Here is a 14,407-nt window from a genome sequence, read left to right on the forward strand (position 1 = left end):
ACAGCCCCGTTTTGTTATCTACCGTCATAGAAGATGAGATGCAAATGGAGACCTACACATAACCACACACACACCTCCAGGAACACTGACAGCGTGGACAGGCAGTCAGTCTGCGTGTCTAAGCATGAATGACACCCGACAGTGGGCGGGCACCGAGGGCAGTGGAGCGAGGAGAGTTTTTTCCGGCTATAATAAAACAGTTTAATTGGATTTGTTCATATGCAGGAGAGCTAGTTGTCTGGATTAGCATATCAATGCCTTCACATAAATCGTATTTTCAAGTGCATTGAGCACTAAGCAGCGCAAAATTAATTCTGCATGATATGCCTAGGGGCTTGGCACGGTGTTTTTTCCATGCAGAGGACACCCTGACAGACACCAGCGAGCATGTACCAGTCACACTCATCCTGTATTTACACACATACAATCTATTTATGATGCACTCACACTAACAAAAGGCTGGAACATACGCAACTTTTGCAAAACTGTTACATGAAGACAAAGTTTGCAGATGTGGTGACACCAACCCCGGCTGGCTTTGGAGCCACCGGTCTACTGCAGCACATTTTAAACTCATAATCACACCTAAAGGCAACTTACTCCGACTTCCATGATGCATTTGGCTTTACCTTTCTCCAATCTTTAAAGAAATTCTCGCGGAACACCTTCTTGGTGGTGTACTCGTGGTCCAGCATCTGGGCAAAGAACAGCGCCACCTCTTCTGCCGCCAGGCTCAGCTTTACCTTTTTACCTGCACACAAGCAGAATCATTTTTAACAGCATTAAACCAACCAAGCCTTATTGTCAGAACTATACGTTTATCGAGCCGTACTAGTCAAGAACACAAGCCTTTGGGAGCTCGGGGTCCTCTGAAGATCCACCACCCCCACCTTAGCTCCTCCAGGCTGTCAGACTAGGCCGTGGATACAGGGAGGTAGGATTAGAGGCAAGGACAGTGATCTACATTCAAGTCCACTGCTAGGACCAACCTTTAAAAACATGCACGTGCAGGAATTAACAGATCAAACCAAGTCCCCGTAGGACCCCGTTTGCAGCTGGACTGCTAAACAAAGCAAAAACAATTACAGCCATCAATCAGTATCCAGCTTCAAACACGTCTTGAATCCTAAAGGCCCAATAGTGTGCAGGTACGTCTTCTGTGTGAGCAAACAAAGTCAGGATGTGTGTACGCTAGCGTTCACAAGACTGTCTTAAAATTACAGTCCAAGCTCAGACCTCATCCCGAGCGAAGCTGTGTGGCTGCACCTGAAGCGACTTTATAAAGTGTAACCTGAACAAACAAACACACACTTTAAACTTCTGCAATATAAATGGCTCATAAGAAGCTATAAAACACCCGTCAGGCTCCATCATATGTCCAGTGACATCCTGGACATTTGTACGAAATACAGAAAAAGGAACTCTTCTCCATTGTCTATGGGAATGTCCTAAAATTCAGGAATTCTGGAAAGATGTCACCAAGTGTTTGAAGTGTTTAAGGTTAAAATCCCCTTAAAGGCTAAACTGTGTACTTGAAATATATCCAACAGGATTTAAGCAACCGATAAAGCAGACTAAATCACTGAGGAGCCACTGCACTATGCTGGACAAGTATGGATGCCGCCTCCATGGGACTCTGGAAGAAGGAAATCACAGATTCATACATTGCCATGGGCAAACAACGGCACTTTGCGAATATCTGGAAGCCATGCATGAATATCACAGGGAGTGGAGGTTATTCATGAGCAGGGAGGGATTTAATTTTTGTATCAGTGTGAGAGCCGTGTTCATTTCTACACGTGATCTTGATGCAGGTCTGAAGTCTGGGTGTGTGAATGTGACGGGTTTAAATATCTGTTTGTATTGCATAAAGGAAATTTCACAGGACTGCATGAATACCTTTCATAACTGCAATGTAACATTTCAGTATTTTTTTCCAATAGCAACTGATGATGTTTCTTGGAAAGGACTGCTCTTCTACAAAACTAAGCTGTGACCAGAGCAGCACTTTAACTAAAGAGGATGGAGCTTCGGCCTTGGCTCTGGAAGGACACTCATGAAGGTTTGATAATCAGTCTAAAATCTTTCTAAAAGATAGTTTAATAAACCTTTTTAGAAGCTTCTGAAGAAACATCATTAACAGACTAGGGCTGCCACAAACGATTATTTTGATAGTCGACTAGTCACCGATTATTTTTGCAATTAGTCGACTAATCAGATCATCATCCATTGGACGTAAAACTACAGCTTATTGCACCAGCAGCATCTGCTCTTATATAACTATCATTAGCTTACAGCTTTAAGTGTTTAAGGTATGTGCTAACTAAAAATAAAGACAAGATGATAGTTTATTAAATTTTAATGACATTTGCAGATTGTTTCGGTGAAGTTTAACAAACTCCTTGCTATCTAAAATATAACAGGACACCGGAGTAAATTCTCGAGCATCTCACACTTCTGATAATCAGCTGTCTGCTTGACGTTTATTCAGCTGTGTAAAAACTATAACTTTAATCTCAGCCAAACCGATTTACTCAGGAACAAATAAAATACTATAAAAAAAGCCAAACAATAACATTTTTAAGTTATCTAAGTGACTTATATATGTTTAACCTGAGTAGCGGGAGTCCGGTGTTCTCACGGCTCTAGTTAGCCTAGCCCCCGGCTAGCTATCGAGCTAGTGGCTAACAGACATCTCCGAAAACGTCGGAGCGCTTTTGAAAATATGTGGTGTCTTGATAAACTGAGCAGATATTTGAGGTTTACACAGCTACATTCCCGCCTGAAAATATGTTAAACGTTTATTTTGTGACCCAGAAAGAATAATAAGAGTAATATTAAAACTAACTAGCTGCCCCCATTATTGGAAACTGAGCTGGGCTGCGCTATGAATTCTGGGACACAGCTTCTTCTTCTTCGGGGTTTAACGGCAGCTGGCATCCTTGTACATGCAGTGCTGCCATCTTCTGTTTCAGTCCGTTATTACACTCTTAAATCCTACTACTTATTCCTGCGTCTTTTGGGATCTTACAAAGCTTCAAACGACGCGTCGACTATTAAATCAGTCGTCGACGATTTTGATAGTCGACGTAATCGTGACTAGTCGACTAATCGTGGCAGCCCTATAACAGACTATCCATCACAGCCTCTCGAATCGACACTGAACCTTTTTTCTGTCTAAAATTGAACTCACTCTTACATTTTATTGATTTGATACATAACTGGTAATCCTACATTAGGAATACGTACAATCATGACGTAAATTATTGGCATAAAATGAAATTCTTGTATAATTATTTATTCATAATTTTTCTAGGACAACTGTAAAGCTCTCCATAAATGAGACCTACAAAACGCTTTTTGTACATGAGCTGATTCTGGCTTTTAGACGTATCAGTAAATGATGTCGGTAATGTCTGACTGCGCTGTATAGAAGCAGAGAAGCCTACACTGAAGTGCATCTAACTTCTAAAATCATTTAACTCTGTCTCAACAGTATCGTTGTTTCAATCACACACTCAACTGACCATTATAGTAGAAGTGAACATTGTCAGGTAAAGGCTGGTACTCAGGGGGAAAGTAGGGCCCTTTGTGTTCCAAGAACTTCCATTTCACCCCATCTTCATACTTCTCTTCCTCCCACCTGACAAAAACCAAGATGATAAAAAACTACAGATGCATCAGTGAAAGTTAAAATTGCACTTTGTGTTTGTATGTGTGTGTGGGAAGAGTGTCCAGATGAAAAGAGCACTCCCCAACCATCTCCAGCGGTTCTGCTCCTCCTCCTCCTTCTTTTTGATCTTCAGCTGTCTTGCTTCTTCAATCTCCTCCTTTGTCTTCTTACTTTTTTTTGACACTGCCTGCTCTTCTTCCTCCTTCTTTACCGTCTGTGCAGAAGAGAGAAAAACACTCACCATGAACTGAACCATGTTTCTCGTGCTGAATTTGTAAGTGCAGGATTACCCCGATGGAGACAGAAGTTTACCTTTTGTGTTCTCTTCTTTGACGTCTTTCTCTGAGCCACTCCATCACCTTCTTCTTCGAGATGACGTTGCTTTTTCTTCTTCTTTAGGCTGCAGGCAACATGGGAATGAAAGAAACTAATGGCTTACATACAAAACTAAGCGAATTACTCATGAAAGGTACATTTTTCTGCAGCAGTTTTCAGTAAAAGTGATCCTACATGAAGAAAAGCCGATGACAAGGATTTTTTCTCGGCCTGGTCAGACTTACGTAGGTGAATTAGCAGAATCACTGGTGCCTTCTTCAGGGTCATCTTTAATTCTTTTCCTTTTCACTCCTTTCTTCTTTGCTGTAAAAGCATCATCCTCTGCTTCCTGTTTCACAGATTCACTGAACGACAAAATGAACCGTTTTTAGCTACAAATGTATCCACTCTGTAGCATCAGAGTTACACATTTCTGCTGACAAATTAGCATAATTATTAAAATACTCGCTCTAGTCTTGTGTAACTTAACAGCAAGCCTTCAAAAGTTAATTCACAATTTTTAATTTTAATTTTTTGGACCCAAGTCGGACCTTATTTTACCTTTTAAGACTTAGACTAACACATTTCTGAATTCTTATCAAGTGTTTTATATTTTATTCATTTTTAATCTCACTTGAGTAGATGGTTTTGTATCAACTTAATAAAGTTAATAACATGCAGAATAAAAGCTTGATGGCTTATTTTTCACTGCTTGCCTTCAGTTTGGCGTAGAAAGAAAATCTTTAAGCACACCGCGATGACTCACTGACCATAATAAAATCAAGCATAATTGTGGTAATTGAGTAAAATTAGCGACAGTAATGATAATGACATAATGACAGCGATTAGAAATTTTAAAAAGGAGAGAAAAAAGGAGTAATTACACGAGTGCAAGCCTGGATTTCCCTGCAGAGTGAAGATTTGATGGGTAAAGAAATGGCCCAAATTAAGAAATCAACAAATTACAGTCACTGCTGCTAATAAAAATTAGTTTTCTCCTTTTCCTCCCACAACATTCTGGAAAAGAACAAACTGTGGAAAATGTAAAGCAGCGTAGCACATAATTGCCAAATTGGCTTACTGATCCAAATTACAAGGCACTATAGTAGCAACTATTCACTGTGCATTTATCAGGATAATCTTTCTGCTACAGCAGGACCCTGATGCTTTCAGATTGAAGGTAATGAGCCTTTCCTGGGCTTCTCAGGTCTGTGACTCCATCCGGTCACTGCACCCAATACTGTATGAACTCAGGCAGAAAAACAAAGATATCTGTTTTACAATACAATTAGAAATAAGTACCAGTATACCCCAAAGAATAAAACAAGTATAGAATCACCAATTAACCCGAGATAACGTCTTTGGACTGTGGGAACGCCGAGTACTTGGAGAGAATCCACACAGCTCAACATGTGACAGAAAAGTGGACTCTGTGCCGGACAATCTATCACACTGTTTCAGAAACACTCAAACAGAACACAACCAGTAATTATCATCATTAGTATTAGTGAGTCTTACTATGATAAGTTGTGTTATTGTAGCTACTTTGACATAAATACTCATACTTCTACACTAACGACTGCACCTCCAAGAACTCGGCTGTTAAACTCCTAAAGTTTGCAGATGACACCACCGTCATTGGCCTCATTCAGGATGGTGATGAGTCTGCATACCGGCAGGAAGTTGAGCGGCTGGTACTCTGGTGCAGTCAGCACAATCTGGAGCTGAACACTCTTAAAACTGTAGAGATGACAGTGACATCCCTCAACTCTGCTCCCCCTCACCATATCAGACAGCCCTGTGTCGACTGTGAAGACCTTCAAGTTCCTGGGTACAACCATCTCCCAGGACCTGAAGTGGGAGACCAACATCAACTCCATCCTCACCAGGGTTTTAATAGTTTTGCAATTTTCATTAGTTTTTATTTTTATTTAGTTTTGACTTCAGATTCTCAATTTTATATCAGTTTTAATTAGTTTTTACCAATTGTTTGCTAGTTTAGTTTAGTTTTTATGTTTTTGAAAATCCTTAGTTTCAGTTTAGTTTTGATTAGTTTCAGTTATAGTTTTAGTTGTGTTTGCAATAATTAAGTGTAACAAAATCCCAGTTTCATCATATCAGTCATTCTGCTCATCCTTGGGTATGTTGCTATTCCAGCTACCATACTGCACCCTGGACAGGTCGCCTGTCTGTCGCAGGGCTAACACGCAGAGACAGACAACTCACAGTTGTGTAGATATCCCCGTCCTGTTGTCTCGGGATGCATCACGCTGCCTTGCCTGGGGTTAGCTTCTGTTTTAGCTAAGCTAGGTTAGCCTTCTTGTGTGAGCTTTTCAAGTGCACTTTAAGGTTTGTGGGATTTTTTCCCCTTTAGAAATGTCCCTCATAATTTGTCTGTTTCCACTACAAGACACTTGCTTTATCCAAAACACAGTCATATTCAAAGTAATCCCAAATTGGACTCTGGCGCTTTCTCCCGACTTTTCCTGACATGATTCTGCGCGTGGACGGAGCAGCAACACAGACGACTCGACTAACGTGCTGCCACCTGCTGGCATAATGAGACACAGCAAGAAAAAAATCTGGAAACTAAACTTCATTTTCACCCTTGACTCTTGTATGACACGCACACATCAATGAAAACTAAACACATTTTTGCTATAAATTCAGTTAGTTTTAGTTAGTTTTGTGAACACTCATTATAGTTTTAGTTAGTTTTCCTTTTTTTGTTTTTATTTTTATTTCCGTTAACGAAAATGTTTTTTCACTTCTAGTTTTCGTTATTTCGTTAACGATAATAACCTTGATCCTCACAAAGACCCGCAGAGGATGTACTTCCTGAGACAACTTTGAAGTACAGTCTTCCACAGGAGCTGCTGATCCAGTTCTACACTGCAGTCATCGAGTCTGTCCTGTGCTCCTCCATCACAGTCTGGTGTGGTGCAGCCACTAAACAGGACAGGAGCAGACTGCAGCGGACTGTACGGGCAGCAGAAAGGATCATCGGCGCCCCCCTGCCCTCCATCCAGGACCTCTCAAGAACCAGGAAACGGGCAGGGAAAACCATCACAGACCCCTCACACCCTGGACACGGACTTTTTGATCTGCTGCCCTCTGGCAGACGGTACAGAAGCCTGCAGACCAGGACCCCCCGACACAGGAACAGTTTCTTTCCCCTCGCCATCTCCCTCCTAAACAGTAGAGGTGGGAATCACCATACATCCCACGATACGATATTATCACAATACTTAACTCATGATACGATATTATTGCAATTTTTAAAATATTTTGCGATATTCAGATTCTGTACATAAAGGTAAACTTTATCAATATTCATTTTCTCTAATATCAAAGTCTCACACTCAGTCTTTCTCTCATTTCAGTTTGATTGTTGACAAACTGAACGGTTTGTATTACAGTCTAGTCCAACTTAACTGAATCAACCATCTGGTACAATTATAGCTATTCTGAACTATGCAGTTTATGAAAACTATGCGGCCCCTTCAGCAACTGAAGAATTTGAAAGTAAATTAAAACAAAATATAATTTTACATTAAATAAAAAAGTTTTAAACTTCATTAAAATAAAACATGTCTTAAATTAAAATAAGTAAACTGTCATGTTTATTAAACACATTTGGACAGTGAAGGAATGTCAGGATTCTTGCTCAGAAAAAGGATCAACATGCTCTGAAGTCAGAGCACAAAAACCTTTTTTGTAACAAAGTATCGATTTCTGCTGTCCCTGTATCCATACATTATTAGCAAACAAAATATCACCATGCTACACAGTATCCATTTTTCCCCCCACCCCTTCTAAACAGTTGACCTGTCACACTGCTCCCACTGCCAGACTGCAACTGCACCTTATGTACATTCTGTAGTATTTATTCCACCTCATTTCATTTCTGTATTTTATGTATATAAGTTTAGATTAGTTATTTATAGTTGGTTTACACAGCGTTGTGTATGTATGTGTAATGTGTGTATATAGACACGTGTGTGTGTTTTACATTGCTGTGCTTGAGAGCCTCCATCTACCAGAACCAAATTCCTTGTATGTGTCTGCACATATACTTAAATAAACACGACTCTGATCCTGATAAATCAGAAGCTACATCACTGGAGCACTTTGGGCATATTTGCAAAGCTAATTTCTACAGTAACGTTTCAGTTGTTGTGCACGCTGTAGACAATAAGACACCTTTATATGTCATTACTGACCTTTATGGTCCATCGCGTCTTTAATCAGACATTACAGTCATTTTCATTGTTGCACTAAAAATTAGTGAATTTAATGATTGGCTATTATGAGTCAGAAGGAAGCCAGGCATTGAAGCAGAGATGATGTATGAGCTTTTCCTACATTTTAACAATATTAAAATCCATCCATTCGCTTCCGCTTATCCTTTTCAGGGTCGCTGGAGCCTATCCCAGCTGTCATAGGGCGAGAGGCGGGGTACACCCTGGACAGGTCGCCAGTCTGTCGCAGGGCCAACACACAGGGACAGACAACCATTCGCACTCACATTCACATCTAGTGACAATTTGGATTATCCAATTAACCTATCCCCACAAGCTGCATGTCTTTGGACGGTGGGAGGAAGCCGGAGTACCCAGAGGGACGCAAACACGGGGAGAACATGCAAACAGAAAGACTGATGGTGGAATTGAACTCGGGACCTTCTTGCTGTGCGGCAACAGCGCTAACCACCATGCTGAAAAAGACGACATCATTCCCAAAGATTTTTTCCCAACTGCTCACAGCCGAAACATTGCTTAGCATGAAGTCATGATCCTGACAGAAGTAGACGTCAGCAGTTTATTTCATAGTATGAAGAGAAGGATTTGAGCCAAATGCAGCCGAGCTGAATAGATTAGTTAGTGAAGGTTCACTCTGTGAGGGATTTTTAATGTAACGTGTAATATGCTCGCTTTAGAAAGACGATGAAAGGAAAACGCTTCATCTGTCGTTCTCTTTTCAGTCAAACTTTGCAAACGTAAGAGCACCGAGGTCAAGATGTTCAGTTCAACTGCTCAATGAAAGGAAAAAAACGTCGCGCTAGTAGAAACGGTTATATTTTTGTGGTATACTGCACCACTGAGCAAAATCCATAAAAAGCTATAAAGAGGAGGTTGGGTCACTGTGTGCACTGACATTTACGGTCTGTGGTTCGAACAGCCTTGTTTCTTCACTAACTCTGCTGCAAGGCCTTAACTTTGCTCTCTGCACGAAACCCACTCAACTAGCACAGTTACCACCTGAGCCTTTGTGGGGGGAGAAAAAACCCTAAAGGGAAACATTAAAAGCCAGAATTTCACAAAACGTTTTTCCATATGACATCTCCTTTGAAATGTCACTCAGAATATTGGGTTGGGCTAAATCCACATCTGGGAAATAATCCATTAACAACTGTATGGAAACACTGCTGTGAAACAGATTTGACGCAGCGGGCCTTCGGCCACAGCCTGCCATCCTGGCAACACCCCGCTGAGCATCCGACTACTCAAACTATGCAGTCTCATTTATTTCACAAGACAAGCCAAAGATATTTGTCTTCAGTGCACAGTAAAATTAATTTCCTGAAAGACAACATAACACTGTAGAAAATGGGAATGCTTCTGTCCAGGGACCCTGAACATCAAAACACAAGAATTAATTTTTCATCACCTCGGGAGGCAGAAGAAAAAAAAAAGAAGGAAACTCTGGCACAGTTACACCAAAGCTTAGTGAGATTATTATCTCAGCATTTCAACAGTGATCCAGTGCTGGTAGCAGGACTTTTACCCTACCTGATGCTGCTGGATGATTCAACATTCTCCATCTTTGGTGTCTTGACCTGAGGGAATAACATACATTAAAGCTCAAGGACAAAAAAAGTGTGACTCATTTCTTTCACATCTCTGTAACAGTGCTGCACCTCGAGGTTACAAGCTTGGGCTTTTCTTAAATAGCAACTTTTTCCCAGAATAATCAAGATTCCTTACAATGAAACAACATCTACAGTCCTTAAATCTATAGCATCGGGTTATGTTACACACTGTAGGGCTGCACGATTAATCGTTAGAAAATCGCGATCTCGATTCTTACTTATGTGCGATCTCATTTCCAAATGACAACGATTTAAAATTATAATAATAATAATATTTTTAAAAAAAAGACGACGATTGTACCGCATTTTGATCCGGGACGTAATCTGCATGAAAACAAGCGCTCACTCTTCCTGCTCAACAAATGACGAGGGCGGAGCCTTATACCACGTGATACAGAAGCTGGCTGCTAAAATTAGCAGGAAAAAACAACGGAGAGCACGTCAGGGATGACGAGAAAGTGACCGGAGAAAATCCGTCCCGGTCAACCACCCAAACATCAATAACAGGAACCTTATACAGCGCTTCCCTATACCCGTCGAACTCCCGCAGGCACAAAGAAATTACGGAGGCTATTACTTATCACCTGACCACAGATATGGCTCCATCAACACTGTGCAAAACGAGGGATTTAGGAAAACGATCAACACCCTAGACAAACGCTACACAGTGCCGTCCCGCAACTATTTTTCTATTGTTGCACTACCTGCTCTATACACGCAGTGTCGAGCAACGGTGGAGACGCATTTTCAAGCAGTACAACATTTTGCAGCAACCACAAAACGTGAGACATTTGTTGTTTTTATGTTTATTTATTGTTTTTATGTTCAGTCTCAACTGTTACGAAGTTGATGTGCAGTTAATAAGTGCAATAAATATTTATACTGGGAAAGAAAATCGCGAGAGAATCGTGATCTCAATTCTAAGCAAAAAATCGTGATTCTCATTTTATGCAAAATCGTGCAGCCCTAACACACTGTGATACAAAGTACTGTTATTAATATGCAAACAGTTAGACGAGAGCTTCCCAAAGTGTGGGGGCGCAGAGCCATTGCAGGGGGGGGCGGTATGAAAAAGGGGGGGGGAAAAAAACGCTTGGACACTGCTAGCACAGGGCGCCTACCGAAACGCAAAGCAGGAGATGAAGCATCGCTGAATATGTTTCCAAACCAACTTCATTCTAAGTCAAAGACTAGAAAATATGGTGAAGCAAATCTTCCTGTGGCTTCACCTGCACAAGTGCTGAGGTAGGTCTCCCTGCAGGATTGCTTTTCCCTTCGTCGGGAGCAGCGCTGGGTTGTTTAAATCACGGACAAACAGTATCCCACATTCAATCACTGAGTTATAGGCGGGCATGAATGATCCCTCCCCACTGGGTCACATTTCAGTGACTGATAGGCCACTTTTTAAAAATTACCTTTTTATGAGATTTTCTTTTATCCATGTTCTCCGTGGCTTTAGTTGGATTTGGGCTGTTCATCAGGATGCCATGACAGACGAAAGGAAAAGAAAAATGCTGTTAATGATGCCGTCTTTGAAACAAGACAAGTCAGAGAAGCACTGCATTAACAGTTAGAGCTATGCTGTTATCACGTGAAGGCTTGAGGGCATATTAGGATGACGTTAGACTCGTGTCCACGCCGAGATACGATTATTCTGGACAGACAACACTACAAAATGCCACCAATCAGACAAGCAGTGTCCCAGAGGAGCCTCCCACAGCCCTGAGCCTGCTTTTTTTTGAGTTGTGACCTTTCCAACCTTCAGAGCAGGATGCCAAATGAAACTGAGCTGTAATTACTCCTCTGTTTTTTAGATTACAAATCCCCAGCATCTGAATGAGGCAGTTCGCCAGTTAAAGCAGGAGCCACTTGCTCAGGAAAATTAGTTCCCTGAGTCTTGTACCTGAGAAGGATAAGTTGATCCTTTATCAGTAATTCAGTCAGTGTGCCATGAAATAACACGAGGCTAGCTGTCACAGAAAGCCGTCCGCTCTGCTGCCAGTGCCGCTTACAGGTGTCTATTCATCTCTCTGCTCTCATCAATTACACAAGCCAATGACAGATCACTCCACATTCATTTGTCTGCTCACATATGCATGCTAATAAACGCATCAGATATCAAAGTAAATTAATTTATTCATATGAAGATGGAGTACCCACTGTACACAGTGAAATTAATGCATGCACTCAATGGCATCAGCCTGCGTGACAGCTCAGCCAGTGTAAGCAGTCTTCCAGTAACACTGTTTCCCCCCATTTAGCGGCACCCATACTGCCATATGGCTCAACTTATTCATTAACATTTTTTAATCCAAATTAATTTGTCTCCACATTCTACAACATGAAAGGCAAAGCTCCCTGCAAAAACCAGCTTTGATCTGGTCCCTGTGATGAACAGATGTTGGATGTGCTTCAGTCAGGTCACATGCATATGTCATCTGGGAGCTGCAACCGTGACACGGTGGCTCGGGGAGCTGATTTGATAATGGCCCCTCAGTCTCTCGTGATGGAATAATGATAAAGTGTTCGCTAAACTGTGCCTGTCATATGTGTGTATATATAGCTTTCCAGCAGACACACGCAACACTCACCTCTTCTTCATGTTATCTCCCCCAGCTCCTGCGCGTTCACTGTCACTCAGTCTTTTCAGTTTCGTCGCTTTGTGCTTGGCCTTCTCGTCTTCTTTAGCGTCCTTCTCCCGCCCCATCTTTCACACGTTCTTTGGCAGAGTACAGAGAACATTAAATAGTACATACTTGCAACAAATAGACCAGGAAAAAACATGCTTTACAACATTTAGTCGTTCTGTAAAAGCGTGGCCTTCGAAGTTAATCGGTTAGCTAGCAAACTTCAACCACGCCGGTGAACTTAAGAATACATTTGTTAGCTTACAGCGAATTTTCCCTTCAGAAACTAATAACAAGCAGTAGAAGTTCGTACTATCAATAAACTTCCTCAGCACTTGTAGTTTTAGGAAATAACGGGTTGCTTTCCGTGTGCAGTAGGCTACAAACATTTTACGCGGTCTTAACGAACAGCGCTGAAACTCGCCTGGTTATTTCGCGTCACACCCACCTGACTTCTGATTGGGTGACGAAGTTTGGTGACGCTACACCTGTGAACTCTCTTTACAGGGCAGCCTACCTTACCTGCTGGCAGAGGTGGGTAGAGGAGCCTAAAATTGTACTCATTAGTAGCACTACCTCAACATAGTTTTGCTCAAGTAAAAGTAGAAAATGGCTCAAGTAAGAGTAAAGAAGTATTTCGTAAAAAAGGCTACTTGAGTACTGAGTAACTGATCATAACATCTGATTTAATGTTCAGAAATGAGATAATCAGACAGACAAAAATATAAAGTTTAGCCCAACTTTGCTACATATAAATAACATGATTACAAAATAATACATCTAAGCAGAAGAAACACTTTTCCAAATCAATTTTTGTTCAATATAAAACACACACACACACACACACACATATTAGAATTAGACAATATATGGTGTTAATTGATTTGATCTCCAAATGGCACAACAAGCTCAGCAGATAGAATAGAATTAAATCAACAAACTTTATGTACAAACAACAAGTGTCACTTTGACACAAACTGTAGGTTTGTGTCTGTGTCTCAATCATTTTTGGTTTAAACTTGTTTATCATTCATTCAGTGAAGTTACTCACACTGACTAGAGTAGCCAGCAATTTTTCTCAAGTAAGTGTAGCGATTTATAATAATATTACTCAAGTAAAAGTAAAAAGTAAAACTACTCCTAAAAGTAATTGTTTTCCAAAAGGTTACTCAAGTAAATGTAACTGAGGAAAGGTAATTAGTTACTACCCACCTCTGCCTGCTGGTAACATGTAACTATGGTTTTTCCTGTAGCTAAAATAGTCACAAGTTTAAGTGTTTGCAACTTTGTACAAACTTTGAACTTGGTATTGCCCCCTGCCCTTTCTTTTCTGTGTGCATTAAGGTAGCTTTGTATCTTTTTTTTTTTTATTATTACTTAAAAGTCTTTGAAACGTGTTTTTGAAAAATGTTCCCATCCTGGAGTTCGAACATTGGGGTTCTTTGACATTATTTGATCTGACAACACTGGAAAGGATGGCACGAAGCATCAACGATCGAGATGATTAGAAAGTGATGAGTAACAGATGAATATGGAATATTTTAAAATGCTATGCAAAGCCTTGTCACACTTGCCATGTGGCATGTTAATAATGAAATTCTTGGTGCTTTGCATTGAAATTAAAAGCATCCATGGTGCACTAAGCCTACCATATATTACTATGAACTGTATCTGAATAAACTACAAGAAAAACGTTACACTCGCTGAAGATTGAGCTTACTTAAACCTTAATTAGGCTGCACCTAATTAAGGTTTAAGTAAGCAAGGATCAACCTACTTCACATTTAAAACTTCCAGTTTTGATGCCGTTTAACATCTTGACACTTGGTTTTGTCACATGGTTGCAGCATCATTATATCTCAACTGTGAGTCTATTTTTCTATTCAGTCCAATCAATTTTCTTTGCTTTCTTAGCCCATC

At 40.7% G+C, this 14,407-nt stretch overlaps 1 protein-coding gene across 4 annotated transcripts in view; it reads right to left on the minus strand.

Moving 5' to 3' along the window:
* The window catches only part of LOC146515918 (DNA topoisomerase I, mitochondrial), a 35,394-nt gene extending 22,409 nt beyond the window's left edge, over positions 1-12,985 (minus strand). Inside the window, exons 1-9 of one of the 4 annotated variants that reach the window (XM_085165485.1) lie at positions 12,875-12,985; positions 12,452-12,579; positions 11,276-11,330; positions 9,781-9,827; positions 4,234-4,353; positions 3,986-4,073; positions 3,760-3,887; positions 3,528-3,643; positions 630-751 (exon numbers count right to left, since the gene is read on the minus strand). In XM_085165485.1, coding sequence (XP_085021611.1) covers positions 630-751; positions 3,528-3,643; positions 3,760-3,887; positions 3,986-4,073; positions 4,234-4,353; positions 9,781-9,827; positions 11,276-11,330; positions 12,452-12,567 — 792 coding nt within the window. In that variant the 5' untranslated portion in view covers positions 12,568-12,579; positions 12,875-12,985. Of the gene's footprint in view, positions 1-629; positions 752-3,527; positions 3,644-3,759; positions 3,888-3,985; positions 4,074-4,233; positions 4,354-9,780; positions 9,828-11,275; positions 11,331-12,451; positions 12,580-12,752 lie in introns of all 4 variants that reach the window. The other 3 variants (XM_085165486.1, XM_085165483.1, XM_085165484.1) reach the window with 3 other exon arrangements.
* Positions 12,986-14,407: the final 1,422 nt, after the last annotated feature.

This window comes from Neolamprologus multifasciatus, chromosome 7 (genome assembly GCF_963576455.1).
Source record: "Neolamprologus multifasciatus chromosome 7, fNeoMul1.2, whole genome shotgun sequence".
Lineage (NCBI taxonomy): Eukaryota > Metazoa > Chordata > Actinopteri > Cichliformes > Cichlidae > Neolamprologus > Neolamprologus multifasciatus.